Source organism: Populus nigra, chromosome 4 (assembly GCF_951802175.1).
Source record: "Populus nigra chromosome 4, ddPopNigr1.1, whole genome shotgun sequence".
NCBI classification, from domain to species: Eukaryota; Viridiplantae; Streptophyta; class Magnoliopsida; order Malpighiales; family Salicaceae; genus Populus; species Populus nigra.
The window spans coordinates 24,639,033-24,655,763 of NC_084855.1; the positions used below are offsets into that span (position 1 = coordinate 24,639,033).

Genomic DNA, 16,731 nt, shown 5'->3' on the forward strand with positions numbered 1-16,731 from the left:
AAATTCTCCAGCAAGGAATTCTGTTCCGTGGGACCCACTTCAGTTTCTTTCCTTACCACGGTGGCGCAGACAGGCGGCTTGTTCTTGTGCCACGTAGGATGCTTCTCTTCAGAATCTGTGCTGGAACTTTAACGGTTATTTAACGAGATTGACAGCTATTCAATTTGTGAGGAGTGTTTTTCTTCTTAAGGTTTAACTTGCATTTTCATAGACTGTGGCTTTGATCTAAACAGGAGGGGCTGATTTTGTTTTTAGATGTTTTTTAAGTATTAAATTAAAAAATATATATTATTTTTTTATTCTTTAATATATTAATATTAAAAATATAAAAATATTTTAATATTTTAATATAACAAAATATTATTACATCATAGTATCAAACATGTTTTTTATGTTAAATTACAATATTAACTAGCTGACTATACTAGGATTAGGATCGGTAATGTTATTGCTTTTGATTTTTATTCGAAAATATATTAAAATAATATTTTTTTATTTTTTAAAAATTATTTTTAATATTAATATATTAAAATGATTTGAAAACGTTAAAAAAATATTAATTTAAAATAAAAAAATTTTAAATTTTAAATTTTTTTAAAAAATTAAAAATAAAAAAACTAACATGAACTTAATTCAGTGTTATTTTAATACCTAGCTTGGCTGAATTTTTATTAAAAATATATAAAGTTAAAGAAATAATTCAGTGAAACCTAGTGACTAGATGATCTGCTTCTAAAACAAATAAAATAATATTATTTTAATTTTTAAAACATTTCTTGACATAATGTCATAAATAAAAACATTAAAACCCCTGTAAAAGATTTAAAGAACTTTGAAAAATATATATAAAAAAAAGGGAAAACCTATAAGTAGAAATATGACCTAGCCAAATGAAATAAGTCGCAAGATGCTGGTTTTTCAAATATTTCATTCATAGTATTAAAACTCGGTCTGGTTCGGCGGTTCGATTCGGGATCCAGCCATCTCGGAACTGGAACCGGGTCGAGTTGAAGAAAAAACAGGGAAAGGAAAAACTCGATGTGACTCGGCAAGACCCGATCAAAAACCCGATTACAACCCGTTGACTTTTGTTTTTTATTAAAACGATGTCGTTTTAATTTTAAAAAAAATGACCCGAACGACCCGGTCAAAATCTGACACCTGAGTCTTGGACCAGGTCGGGTCTAAAAACTAAGATTTCATTGATTTTTAATTTTATATATATATATATATATATATATATATATATTTCATGGGTTAGTTTGATTTTTTTGGAATATTCCATTTTCTAATTTTTCTCAAGTGTTTTCTATTTTAGGTTTTGCAAGATATGATAACCCTTGAAAGTTGATACAACATTTGTATATTTTCAAAATTGATTTTGTTTTTGGTGGTGTAAGATTAATTATTTTTCCTGTAATGATAAATTCTTTGGAAGGTCGGCAAATAACTCATATATTTTTTTTTATTATTTGTTTGTAAATCGAAGAAAGAGAACATGAAAGGAAATATAAATAAAAAAATGAAACATTATTAAAATGATATACGAGAAAACACTTTAACTATGTAAAGATAAATGGAAATATTAAAAAAATCCATCGGGAGCCCCTTAAACCATGTACAACGTTTTCCGAGTAGATTAGGGATTGAATAATATATTTAAATTAGTTTTAAAGGAGTCTGGTTAACCTAACTAGAGTTGGAACCATGGCGATGAAACCTAAGACAACTTAGTGGGTTATCTTGAAATTCAATCAACTCGATTTCTGGATCAATTTGAATTAAAAAAAATTAATTTTATTTTAAATAATATAAATTAATTTTTTATATATATTTATTTATTTTTCTTCCACCAAATACATCTTTATCTCTTATGTCCTGGGTATTGGAAAATAACCAAACACGTGGTTGTGGTGAAACCCGTGGTTAGTGGAAACTTGGTGTTTGTTTTTTCGTTAAAACATGTTTTTTTTAATATTTTTCGCTTCAACAAAATCAAATTAATATATTTTCAGGTTTTTTTTATGATTTTGATATATTAATATCTTAAATTAAAAAAATCTAAAAATATATTTTTTAATTGAAAAACATTTATCACCACGATACGAAGAATATGATAGTAGTTATGATTCAAAGTATTTTTCGATCAGAAATGCATCAAAATAATATTTTTTTTATTTTTAAAATATTATTTTTGACATTAATAAACAAAATAAAAAAAATTAAAAATTTTGTAAAATACTATGTTCTCAATCACTATCAAAATATAGTGGTTTGGTTTTGGCCCCTGGCAGGCAATGTACATGGTGTTTTGCGACACAAACCAAACACATGATGAAACCGATGGTTGGTGGAGATAAAAAGGGACGGTTGGTGATTTGGTCTTGGCGCCAGGCAGGCAGGCAGGCAGGCAGGCAATGTGCCTGGTGGCCCTGGCCGTCAGCAAAATCAAGTAAAAATTAATAAGAATGGGCCGTTAATGCACAGAGAAGAAAGCAATGAGTGTTATTAAAGGTTAGATACTCTGTACAGAGTATTTTAACCAATGACAGGGGAGAGAGTGATTAATTAATCAATGTAGCCTTAATTACTCGGAACTATTTAGCACTTAATTATTCTGGTTGGCTGAATAGACTAATTCAACATGAACACATTTAATTCACGCCTAATCTTGTTAGAGAGTTTCAACGTGGCGAATAACAGGTGTTTTTTAGAAAGCTCTGAGGTTGTTTTTGGTAAATTTCTTGATATAAATAAATAAACTACATTGTTATTTTTTAAATTCTATTAATTAATTTTCTAGCAAAAATAAAAAATATATATATTTGAAAATAAAAAAATTAATATATTTTCCAACATAAAAAATATATTTGAAAAGCACAGTACCAAACACACTCAAAACATATGAAAGCCAAATCTATATCATTTAAATAATGCACAAAAAAAAAAAAAAAAACTCTTTATTGAAGGGAAGGATCCTGTAAAAACTCTTGATGGGCCCACCAAGTTAATAGCCTAATGAGGGCTGCGAAAGGCTAAGCATAAAATAGATGATGTTAGGGTTATGACGTGGAGTTTTAATTTGATTGAGACCTTTCCGGAACTGTACATAAAATAAGGCAGTATATATACATTAGAAGTCTACTAGTAAATTAATTCTACTACACTGATCGGATTATTTTTGTATTTTAAAAATATTTTTTAAAAAAATATTTTTTTATTTTAAATTAATTTTTTTTAATATTTTTATATCATTTTGATGTGTTGATGTCAAAAATAATTTTTTAAAAATAAAAAAAATTTATTTTAATGTATTTTTTAGATAAAAACACTTTAAAAACAAATGTTACTACACTCTCAAACATCTCTTTGCTTAGAGTAGGGTTGTAATTACTTTTCAAAGTGTTTTTCACTTAAAAATGTATCAAAATAATTTTTTGTTAAAAAAAAATTATTTTTGATATATTAATTTAAAGTAAATAAAAAATTTTCAAATTTTTTCAAAAGTATTTTTGAAACACAAAAACAAACAGAGTTTCAATATTGAAACTACATTTTATTAAAATTTTATTTTTTTATTTTAAATTATTTTTTAATATTTTTAGATAATTTTGATATGTTAATGTTAATTTTTAAAAAAAATTAAAAAATAATATTTATCACAATCTCAAATATTCTTATATCTTTTAGGATATGTTTGGAAGTGTTTTAAGATTTAGTTGAATTTGTTATTTTTATTTTTAAAGAAATCTTGGTTATTAAAAGAATTATAATTTATGATTTTTTTAAATTTGTCGTTTTTATGAAAAGAAAAGAAAAGAAGGAAGAGATAGCTACAATTTATTACAAAACATGAACTGAAATAGAAAATATTAAAGCTTGACTTAACTTGTAAGAGAAGTAACTCAAACTACAATTGATTTTGAAGAGGAGTAACTACAATTGATAGTTGACAAAAATACCACTGCTTGGTTGCAGGACAGAACAGAGACTTTCAAGACACAGAGAATATTTTTTATTTTTCTTTTTTAAAAAATTAAAAATTCATTTCAAAAGCTCTTGGAAACTTTCTTATTTGAAAGTGTGGTAAAGTATTTTTTAATTAAAAATATATTAAAATAATATATTTTTTAAAAAAAATTATTTTTAACATCTACACATTAATATGATATGAAAATATAAAAAAAATATTAATTTAAAAAAATAAAATAAAAAAATATATATTTTTTTTAAAAAGTTTTAAAACATAAAAACAAACTTGATTTAATAAAAAGATAAAATACTCATTTAAGATTTTAAAAGTAATAATTTTAGTCCAGTTTAATTTTATTAGTTTAAATCCATTAAATGTTTGCCCTTCGTGTTTCTTGGAAACTTTCCGTTTACCCCTCCTGTCTTTCAGTCCTAACTGCACGCCTAGTTTGGGTATTATCTTTTCTTGAATTCTCCCAGCTAGTTTCAACCATGACAGGTGGGTGGGCCACCGAGGCAAATCTCGTTGTCAATATTACAGTAAAACCGGACATACACCAGTTAATTACAAGAAGAGGAACCTCTGGAATTGTATAGTACGAACTCCAGTCATCTAGGGTGTGTTTCACATTGTATTTTAGAAGTATTTTAAAATTTTTAATTTAATTTTTATTTTTTTACTTCAAATTAATATTTATTATTATTATTAAATTATTTTGATGTATTAATATCAAAAATATTTTTTAAAAAATAAAAAATTATTATTTTTATGTGTTATAAAATTAAAAAAACACTTTAAAAGACAATCGTTATCGTATTCTCAAACACACAAGTTTTGTAAAGATTTTTCTTTCACAAGGCTAATGTTTTTTTTAACACGGTTTAATTGATTTTTTAAATTATATTTTAAACTATTTTTTATTTTAAAAATATTAAATTAATATTCTTTAATATTTATTTTTTATTTCAATACACAATGTAAAGGAAAATTTGAAAAATATTATTTTAATATATTTTAATTGAAAAATATTTTCTCAAAAACATATTATGCCTATTCTACTGGGAAGCTATATCTAACAGACTAACATAATGCACTTCTTTAAACAAGTTTGATAGTGACAAGTAAACTCTTTTCTTATGAAAGATTAATGTTTTTTTAATGTGTTTTAATCTGTTTTTTAGAGTTTTTTTTAATAATTATAATGTTTTGATATAAAGAAAAATATGAAAAAATTATTTTAATAATTTTTTAATAATTTTTTTTTTTTCAAAAATAAGCAATGCCGTATTATCAAACACTTGCTAAATTCTCTCAAGAAGCTATCTGACATAGGATAGAAAACACATCACATTGAATCAACTTTACCAGGTGCCGTTCCTCTGCCTTTGTTTTCTCCTTGATTAGCTCATTGACTCTTGCATTTAATTACATTAATGATAATAATAAATAAAATCCAAGGAAACCACTCGATCATGGCTACAAATGGTAAGAAATGCCTAGTAAGGGTGTAAGGGTGTTGTTGGAACATAACATCATCACTAATTTGATAAATATAAAATAATTTAATTTAATTCAATGAATCACATTAAGTAATGAATTTGAATAATTTAGTTTTTTTTTCTAGCTGTTTTCTCTTTATAGCAATAGTAATTTCAAAAATAGATAGGGAGTGTTTAGGATTGTGGTAACGGTTACAGTTTAAAATATTTTTCACTTATAAATATATCAAAATAATTTACAAGACAAAGTGGAAAAAGAAATCTAGATTTAGTTACAACGAAGAAAATAAAATTTGATTTTAAAAAATAAGTTTAAAATAAATTTTTATAATTTTAAAATAATAAATATGAGGGATATATTCCATTTTATCTTTACCATCTTCATCTTCCGCGTGTTTGCTTATTTGAAAATGTGGTTGCGATTACTTTTCAAGGTCTTTTTCACTTGAAAACACATCAAAATAATATTTTTTTTATTTTTAAAAAATTATTTTTGACATCAACACATCAAAATAATTTAAAAATATCAAAAAAAATTAATTTAAAGTAAAAAAATAAAATAAATATATTTTTTAAAAAATATTTTTAAAATATAAAAACAAACATTACAGTGAAAGTAGAGGGGTTGACATAATAAAATCAAAGTAGATGAAGGATCAACTACTTCTTTCCACAAATTTAATAACTTTGTTATGATCCATACTCGTGCCGAATTAGCTTTTCATCTATTTTAGATATATTTTTAAAATATATTTAAAGAATGGATTTTCATGAGTTCCTTGTCGTTGTCGTGATAGAAAAATAATTGACGTGGTCTATAAAGTTTTAAACGTATTGGACTTGTTTAATGTGATCTATCAAAGCTCTGACCTTGCAAATGTTTTTTTTTTTCTAATTTTATTGCAAATACACTTGTTTTTATTTTTAATTATATTACTCCAACTCTATTTATTATAGTTTTAAAATTTAATCCGGGATAAAATACTAGCCACAAATAGAAAGAATCAATCCTGGTTTTTTTTTAAATTAAAATAATATTATTTTAATAAAAAATAAATAGTTAATGAGTTGATAATTAATTTTAACCGGGTAAAACTGAAATTTTCTTTTTTTTAACCCGAATTCTAGATCAATTTAAATCCAATTCAGGTTTTAAAACAACATCATTTATACGTCTCATGCATTGTCAAAATTAAAACTAATCCGGGATAAAATACCGGTCATAAATTAAGATATGCGGTTGTGATTACTTTTCACTTGAAAACACATCAAAATAATATTTTTTTATTTTTAAAAAAATTATTTTTGATATCAGCACATCAAAATGATTTGAAAACACAAAAATATAGTAATTTAAAGTAAGGAAAAAAAATAAAAAAATTTCAAATTTTTTCAAAAATGATTATGAAACGCAAAAACAAACAAGTACTGTATACTTTTTACGAGTTTTTCTATGCCTTTCATATGGGTTTTTTCGTGACAATGGATCGGTTGTGTTGTAATGAAAATTCTTTAAACTATGTTGGTGATTAATATCTAGATCTTTCGGTCGGAAAAAAATAATAATTAAAAGATTTGAAGATATCAAAACTATCATAGACTATCAAGATTGAAATATATAAACCTAATTAACAATGTATTATAACTTCTTTGTAATTGTTTTTTATATTTTTAGATGCTCATGAATGAATTTAAAGTTAATATTCCCTGAAGAATATTTTCTTTTCTTGTATTAATAAAAAAATCTTTATAATAATAAATTAATTATAAATAAAAAGCCTACTTGTAACAAGCTTTCTGTCAACTAAAAGCATTCCAAAATATTCGAAGCAGGCTTTCAGAATGTGCTAAAAATGTGTTTGACTTGATCTGTGTATACCAAGGTTTCAGAGTTTTCTAAGCAGAGGAAAAAAAGTCAAACATTGTGCGTCATTGCTCACTAGAGGGAATGAAATGGATCGAATGGTTTGCATGGTTACACGTGGTTACCATTTTCTTTAAGAACAACACGTGCATGAAATTAAATGGTGCTGGCCACCTAACAAGCCATCAAGGATGTACTAGACCTGTGACCGTACTACACTACATTTCTATTAAATCTTTTTAATATACAACATTATTGTTTAGACAATCATAATATTTTTTTAAAAAAAAATTCAATATTCAAGTCATTAACTTTGCTGGCCCAATAAAGTTAAGTAAAAATAATAATTTGATTTAAACCGCATTCAATGAAGTCGCATGGTCGCTGGAGCAACGTGAAAAAAAAAAAAAAAAGAGTGATTATCTATTTATATCCAACCACTTAGTTATATTTAACTCAAGAATAAGATTTATTTATAAAAAAATAAACTTAAAAAAAAAAACAATAGATAAAAAGATCTGGAGAACCCATTCAAATAAAAAAAACAAAAGGTAAAACATGGGACATAGAAAATTGAAGAAAAATAGAGTACGCTCTCCAATTAAATAAATATTTAAGGATAAAAAAAAAATAGTAGCTTTAAAAAATATTAAATAAAACAAATAAACCTCGAGTAAACCTCCTGAAGCAAGGTTAATTTTTAAAATTTCTAACCCGTGAAATCCTAAACATGGGCTGAACCAAGAAGTTAAAATCCAAACAAATTAAAAGTTGAATGATGAATCAAGTAAAAATAATAATTTAAAAAGCTTTGCAAAGAAAAAAAAACAATCAAAAGAATGATAGTGAAATTTAATAGGAAAAAAAATAATGGAGGGTGAAATCTGAAAAAAAAATCAAGTCAAAAAATTATCTCAGATTCTATAAATAACGATTAAAAGAATATGGACTAAATCTGATAAAAGTAAGAATTTGAATGGGGATGAAATTGAAATAAAATTCCAATTTAATACGTCATTTAAAATAAAATAAACAATAACAAAAAAGAACACGGACTAGATAAGAAAGAAAGTAAAGTTTTAATGGCTGGTCTGAAAAAATGCAGGATAAGTATAAAAACTAAAGAAAAGAGAGGAAATAAAAGAGAATAAAAAAGGAATGGTCATGGGTAAACTTATCTATGCATGCGCTGCTTTTTCATGGAGAACACGCCGAGACACATTAGAGGCAACCTCAAAATGACAATTTTGACCTTTTAAATCAGCTTCACGCGTCGTCCTAGAACAGCATGGTGGTTGACGTTTGTGCATCACGCATCAATTTTTTTCCTTAAACTTGCTTTTTATTTATTAAAATAGTTAAATGACAAAAAAAAAACTAGCAACAGAATAGCACAAATACCCTTTAATCCAAGGGTTAGATTATTTGACATCAAGGGCGTCAAGTTCTTTTTATCGTGCATGCAACAAAAATTAAAATCATAGGAAGACCCCCCATCCCCAGTTAGTTTTTTTATTTATTATTCCAATGGTAAATATATTATTTTACTATGCATTTCTTCTATGAAAATACAGAAGTAACCTTTGGTAAATGCTAAAAAACTTGTTTCTTTTAAGGGTAGTGATATAAATTTAATGTATAATTAAAACACAAAATACCCGACTAGTTTTACCTTTAAACATCGAGATGCATCGAACGCCGCCTTGTAAGGCGACGCTTGGTTTTGTTTTGGGGCCGCACACTACACCGGAAGGGCACAAATGACGCCCACCCACCCACTGACGCGTGCTCAACACACGTTAGCCATTTCTAAATATAAATAATAATTTATATACATACAAATACCTAATTACCCTTGACCTCACATGATATTTATAATAAAACCATATAGAAATAACGAAAACACCTCTACATGCAACTTGTTTTTTCTTATTCTAAAAAGACAAAAGAAGCCCTAAGCCCAAAGGTTAGAATTTTGTGTCCTAAAAGGCAAATCAGTATTTATATTGTAATCCAAAAAACTTAAACGAATCATTTTGTCTCCAATTATTTTTTCAATGCTAAATGTATCCCATGAAAAAAGACAATACTACCCCTAGATGCATGCTTAGAAGGTTTATTTTGCAAGAACAATTCTGTCATTACACTGCTCAAACCCACATTAATATGTGTCTAGGCAAATGATGAAAGGAACACTGAGTTTTTTTAGTTTTTGTTATAATATGGGTTAGATGGATTAGCTCCTTAATTAACTAGTTAATCAAAGTCTATTATTTTTATTTTTTTAAAAAAATTGAAACAACCTTGTTTTTATTTAAAAAATATTGGTTAGGTCTTGTTTAGATTTTAACCGAATCTCAATGGCCATGTCTAACTTTTTGGATAGTTAAACATCAAATCCAACTTGAGTTAGATTTTTAAATTATTAGGTAAGCAAATCAATCTAAATGTATAACTTATGTGAACAACTAGGATTAAAATTGCTAGTTTTAATAGGGGGGGGCGGGGTGGCGGTTCCAATAGAAATAAATTACCTTCTTTATTTATTTGTGAATATTAAAACATAGCTAGTACGTTGAGCTTCAAATAAATCCCTCTTTAAAAAAAAAAAACCAAACACCTTCATTCTCAAACAAGAAAAATAAATGTTGAAACACAAATTCTACATGGAATTGTTGCCAGAGTTGGCTTTTCTATTCTTCTAGAAAGTTATTGTTGGCTTTTTCTTAAAGATTTTTCCGGCGAAATATCATGACAAAAATAACTTTTTAAAATCTCAAGAATTACATACTAAAGTTTTAAACTTTTAAGTATAATTCAACATAAACCAATAAAATATTGGTCTAATAGTTAAAATATTATTATATTTTTACAAGAATAAAAATACAAGTTCGATCTTCAAAAAACATATTTATTGAAAGAAGCATCTACAAACCTCGAATAAAACTAATTTTATCCTTTAAAAGAATACGAAGCTTCAGATAAAAAATATATATATATATAATTCAATATAAAAGTATCATAACAATTATTATTATTATTATTATTATTATTATTATTATGTACTGCCAAACTAACAGCTCCAACCATACCAAAAGCCCTTTTCCTTTAAAAACCAATTTAAAATACGCTTGGTGAAATTCAAACATCATTTTTAAAGATGTTAAAAAATTAAGAACGAGAATCTGACATAAATGTATTCAAAGAACACATGCTATGCTGTAAAAAAGTAGTTACAATACATTCAAAACTACTCTTAAAAATAGGGTTGACCAGAATTACCAACTAATTGAATCCATAAAAAAATTCAACATAAAATTTATTGAAAAAACCAAACCAATATATCAAATCAAGAAATCCGAGTAGTAAATATTTTTTAAAAAAACTGGTAAAATATATTTTTATTTTAGATATAAATTAAACGAAACCGAACCGAATCAAATTAGATCGGAACAAAGAAACGAAAACAATTTTTAATGAGTGGATTAGATCTTTTAATACACATCTCACCCTTCTCTAAAATCCGCAAGTGAAAATAGAGACCACACAAAATGGAGCCTAAACATTGAAGATGGAGTATTTTATTGGTAAGAGTTGCGAAGAAAAGTTATAATCATGTTTAGTGTCTAATTTAACAACTAATCACTCTCATTGTCGTATGAATTGGATTTGGCAAAAGAGAAAATTTCCTGTCCTTTTTGGTAAACCTCAACAAGCTGGCATGCCCGACCTTAAAATGGAAATATAACTAAATCAAGGGCTATAAAATGAGGACAATAATGTAATTTGAATCACGATGGCAGTCCAAGTAATATTTGTTTAAAACCAGGGCTAATAATCTAATACATCCTCTATAAATATAGACTAACCCCACCTCCTATTCATTCTCTACTCTCCCCTCTTCAAATCTATTCTCTCTCTCTCTCTCTCTCTCTCTTCTCAACTCTCTGCTTTCTCTCCCTATACGAAGCCATAAATTGCTGGCCTCGTAGAAAAGCCAGAGATTCTGGCAACTGCCCTCCCTGTTCCCCTCTCCTCTTTTACGCCACCTTTTCACTTTTTTACCCTGGTGGGTCCCAACATCATTTTTACTGTCTACGGTTTTATTTTTACTGTCTACGGTTTTTTTATTTTTACCGCAAATAAGGGGAGTTACTCTCGGGGAGTCGCTGACGTGGCATGCATCGAAACGACAGACATGAATACCAAAACGATGCGTCTTCCACCACGTCGCGTTTTGACGCCAAGCAAGCGCAAAGAGAGAGAGGGCCCTGATACTCTCAAACCGTCAACACCCACAAAATTAACCAAGCCGGCTTCGCCCCGAGCCAGCTCCGAAAAAGGCCTGGACTCGGCCTCCTCTAACCAGCTCCTAGCCGGCTATTTAGCTCACGAGTACCTCACCAAGGGTACCCTCTTCGGTCAACCTTGGGAACCGGCTCGAGCAGAGGCCGTGCCAGTCTCGGGTGTGGACTCAGTTGGGGTCGTCAAGCCGGCCCGTAAAGCCGAGTCCGAGCCAAATAAAGATAATTATGAGAGGTACGTGGAGGTATCACGTTTGTTGAAGATAGGTGGGCCCAACATACCAGATATTATCAACCCTACCCAGCTCGCACGGTTCCTCCAGATGTAAGCGTGTGAGGAAAGGCGGTTCACCACGTGTTCCCGTCTTGCTCTTCCTCGACACTCAGGGAAAAAGAGATCATTTTAATTCCGGGAGGAAAATTGAGATTCTCAAGTGGTGGCGCCGCGGCGGGTGCGGCGGCGGGTGCGGTGGCGGATAGAGAGAAAAGAGATTTACTTTTAATTTAATTTAATCTCTGCTGATTAGATAGAACCGGGTAGCATCTTGTACTGTTGTTCATATATGTGTAAGCATCCATGCCAGCTTTAGAAGCTTAGAAATTGTAGATCTCGACCATGCTAGTGTATAAAAAAACATGAATGAAAGAGGACTTGTTTTTATTTCTTGATCTTCCAATTTCATCCCCGGTAGGAAGTTATTTTTGCAATAACACCCGTGATAAAATTGAATATTAACAAATTAAAAGGGTGGATTTCTCCATTTTTGATTATCAAATTCATTCGACATGTAACATCAAGGTGACCTCCATCTTTTTTCATCGTTTAATTGTTTACAAATTACTCCTTACAGCTAATATATATGGATAGTTGATAACTTAGTCACACCTTATCTGTGAAACGTGAAAAGACACCACTAATTCATTGCTGGGACTTGTATTAATTTCGACTTTGAATTTTATTGCCCCTTTATTTTTTTCATGGGAAAATTGTGAGAAATAACCTCAAAAAGTTGTTTATTATCATGTTTAGAGATGTAGTTATAGTATTATTATTTAAAATATTTTTTATTTAAAAATATATTAAAATAATTTTTTTAAAATTTTTTTTATATCAGCATATCAAAATAATTTAAAAACTCTAAAAACATATTAATTTAAATAAAAAAATTAATTTTTTTAAAAAATACTTTTAAAACGTAAAAACAAACCATGCTAAATTAATTAAGAATCTAGTTGGTTGTTAAAAAAAAAAAAAACGAAATTGGTATTGTGATTTCTTATTCGTCTAACCACTAATTGCTATAGTAATTATGGGTTGGTTTGATTAACCCACGAGTTGGATGGTCCATTTAAATTTACTTTAAAACAATGGTTTTTTTAGAATTAAATAAAACAAAAGCGACATCTTTTTTTTAACATACATTAAAAAATTTAGATTGATTTATCATTGTCTCACCCAAATAGCTGATTGATCTGCAAATCCAAGCAAATCCCATCTCAGGTAAATTCTGAATCAAAGGATCACTACGTCAACTTGTCATGTCAGGTTAGTTTTGTAGATATTAGATAAAAAATTTAAAATATATGGGCCGAATATTATGAAGCCGACATGCACAAAACATACTGTATTTTTTTGATAATTCATTCTTATTTTTAAAGTTTTATTTTGAGCAACTTAAACTTAATCCTGATGGAAGGCCAATTAATTTAGATTTTTTAGACAATGGTGAAATTAAAATAATATAAATCAAAATTAAAAATACACCAAACATAGGAGGCATCGTGCTAGAGACTATGTGAAAAATATACTTAAGTCTTTATATTTTAAAAATAACACAAATTATATAATTTAGATCCCTTAAAATCCAAACAAAACCAGTCTTGGTATAAAAATTTATTTGTATTATTTTTCAAGGCTGGAAAGAGAAGAAAGAGAAGAGATGCTAGATTCCAACTATGAGAGAAAAAGTTATCGTTCAAGTCATTTTCGTCACCAAAATGATTTTTTTGTTCACTTTTTGGGTATCTTGAGTTAATAGTTTGGTACGTTGGTGTTCAGAGGGTGTTAGTGAAGTGTTTTTGAATTACAATGATTTGAAAATTAGGTTTTTGAAAAAAAAATACATTGCTCTAATTTTCAAGCCACAACCGTGGTGGGCGGAATTTAGACTTGTAGATGATGCACCTTATACATATTTTTTTTTTCAGGATAAACAGGGTCGGATGATAGGTCATCTGCCTGTTTATAATATTTTAAAAAAATAAAAACAAGACCAAGCGTGAGAGCTTGGGCATTAAGGTCCACCCACTCATGCGAAGCCATGACCAACATGTCTACATTGTTTTTTTTTCTTTTTTTTTTTAATATACATGTTAGGTGTAAATTTAAGATAAAAAAATATTCTACGCAGTTCAGTTTATGACCCGAGTCACATGTTTAATAAGTTAAGCTACAATATTCAGGCTATTATTTTTTTATTGATTTTTTTGTAAAATAATTTATAATGTTATGTTTGGATTGATATCGTTCATTTAAAATTTTTTATTTTCTTATTTACCTTCTTTAAGATATAGATATTTTAGTTTCTTAAGATATTTTTCCTATTCATCTATATATATTATCTTTTGTACAGATAAACTTACTTTTTAAAATAAAAATATTTTTTTCATGTAACATCTATGACATGTACATCCTTACATATTTTTTTTATTCAATTAATTTAATGTGTGTCTATTTCTATTATAGTTTGATTAAATAAAAAAATATATTTAAATAAACAAAATTTTACAAACATAACATGGTAAATATTCCGTCTTGTAATATTAAATATCTTAATCTATATTTTTTTCTTGGTTTTTTTAATTTTATTTTTAGTTATAATTGATGATTTTCTTTTATTAACCAATATATCTTAATTTATTTGATTATATTTGATTATATATATATATATAATTTTTTTGATTTATACTTAATAATTTTATTACCTATAAAACACATCAAGAAAATTTTACATATATTATTTTTTTACGAGAAAACAATACCTAAGCTATGACATGGCATGGATCGAGTAGCTAGTATTAATAATCAGCGGCCGCGAGGGAAAAAAAACGAAGAAAACATAGATAACGACGGCGAATGTGAAATTTGTGGTTGAATTGATATCAATTTTCTACTTGTTGAAATCAGCCAAGCAGACCGGCGTTAAACTCAAATTGACAGCAGTAGATTCGCTGGTTAGGTAGGCACCTGAAAAAAAATAGAGAGATTATTTATCGATCGGTGTGTTTTTATCTTTCCTGCCTGTTAAATGGATTTTATATATATTTTTATGGAAATTCTATAGGACTTAGCCCAGCCTTTGATTTATTCAAAAAATGTTCGAGTCAATTAAAACTAAATTGTTTTATTTTTTTAAAAAATATTATTTTAGAGTTTTTTAAAATCAAATCCAGTTTTAAATTGATAGTGGGTCATTTAAGCTGCGAGGATAAAATTAAAAATTAGTTTTGTTAAGGGTGACTTAGTGATAAGAATTTCAGATTAAAGAGTTTGCTTCTCCTGTAGTTGCTAATATGATGGTCATTGGAGATTTACATGGTTGTTAACTTCAGAGTTTATAAAAATAGTCGAGGTACGTGAAAGTTGGTCCGGACACCCACGTTAATCCAAAAAAAGAAAAATTCCCTCGACAATCTTTTCAAGTTTTTATATTTTATTTTATGATGTTTTAGTCCTTATTTGGAGATTTTGGTCCTCTAATTTTATGGTATGTACAATTTAATCCTTAAATCTAAAAGCTTTGTTGCAGCCAAAGCCCTACACGCAAATACTCATCCTAATAAGTGATAAATAAGTCAAATGTTAGGTTACATTCACCCACACTATCTCTCTCTCCCATTCCCTCTATGTGTTCGGAGAAAAATAAAAATAAAATGTTTGCCCTTTCCGTCTCCTTGTTTAGTAAATGGCGAACCTAATTTATTCAGATCTGATGGATTGCAATGTTACATATGAACTCTTCACGGCGGCACTATCCAATCGCAAGGTGCATAAAAACAAAATAATCACCTTCGCGCCGCCACGCTCAAGCAGTGTGGCCTCCATGCCATGCGGTCTTCATGTTGTCTGGGCTAGGCCCGAGTGGCGTGCTACCCTTCATGCCGCATGAGCCGAATAGACTAGTGACAAATCTGGTCACTCAAGATACTGGTCAAGTCCATCATTCGAACACATCTCGAAATAACTTTTTTTTTTTTTTTTTGAGTTCCGTGTGTATTTAATATTATAATAGCTTTTATAAAATTTTTAATAGTTGTAAGATGAGTACCATCTTTCGTTCATGTTTTTGTTTGTGTATCATAAGATGCAAAATTTTAAGAGGAAAAAACATTCTCTAAATATTAGTAATAAAACCCTGTCTAGTCAATAACCCGGTTTAAGACCTGAATTACATGTTAATTAAATTAATTTGAATTAATTAAAATAATATAATTTTATTTTTTTAAAATAATAAATCAAAGTTGTTTTGATTTTTTAAAAAAACTCAACCTATAATTTAACTAGATCACGGGTAGATTTATTAGATCAAACATGCGACACTAGGTTAAATCCCAAACTATTTTTTTAAAATTCAGTATGAGCAACATTATTGGATGGAGTGTTTGAAAGTGTGGTTCTGGTTATTTTTCAAAGTGTTTTTTATTCAGAAAAACATCAAAATAATATATATATATTATTTTTTAAAAAATTATTTTTGATATCAGTGCATTAAAATGATCTTAAAATACCAAAAAAATATTAATTTAAAGTAAAAAAAATAAAAAAATTTTAATTTTTTTCAAAAACGTTTTTAAAATACAAAAACATATTAATACTAAAAGAGGTTGTTGAAATTTTAGTGGCTCCAGTTTGAGACGTTCTGTCATTGGTGATTTGCTTCTAAAACCTTGTTGTCTTCTTGGAATTTTTTTCTTGTTTCTGACTTATACCTATCATATATTACCATATATCACTTGCCAAGTGGTTGTTATTTTCTTCTGTAATTTTCTCAAGGATTTTCCCATCTTGTTTATGAAAAATCTAGTAATGCT

The 16,731-nt window shown here is 27.8% G+C and overlaps 1 protein-coding gene across 1 annotated transcript; it reads left to right on the forward strand.

Moving 5' to 3' along the window:
* Nucleotides 1-11,227: 11,227 nt before the first annotated feature.
* Nucleotides 11,228-12,301, forward strand: LOC133691010 (uncharacterized). Its single transcript, XM_062111317.1, has one exon. It carries the CDS (start codon nucleotides 11,535-11,537, stop codon nucleotides 11,967-11,969), a length of 435 nt encoding a protein of 144 aa, XP_061967301.1. The 5' UTR covers nucleotides 11,228-11,534; the 3' UTR covers nucleotides 11,970-12,301.
* The last annotated feature ends 4,430 nt before the right edge of the window (nucleotides 12,302-16,731 follow it).

Bases quoted from the DNA above. Each gene is read 5' to 3' on its own strand.
- LOC133691010 (XM_062111317.1), top strand. From the start codon at position 11,535: ATGAATACCAAAACGATGCGTCTTCCACCACGTCGCGTTTTGACGCCA.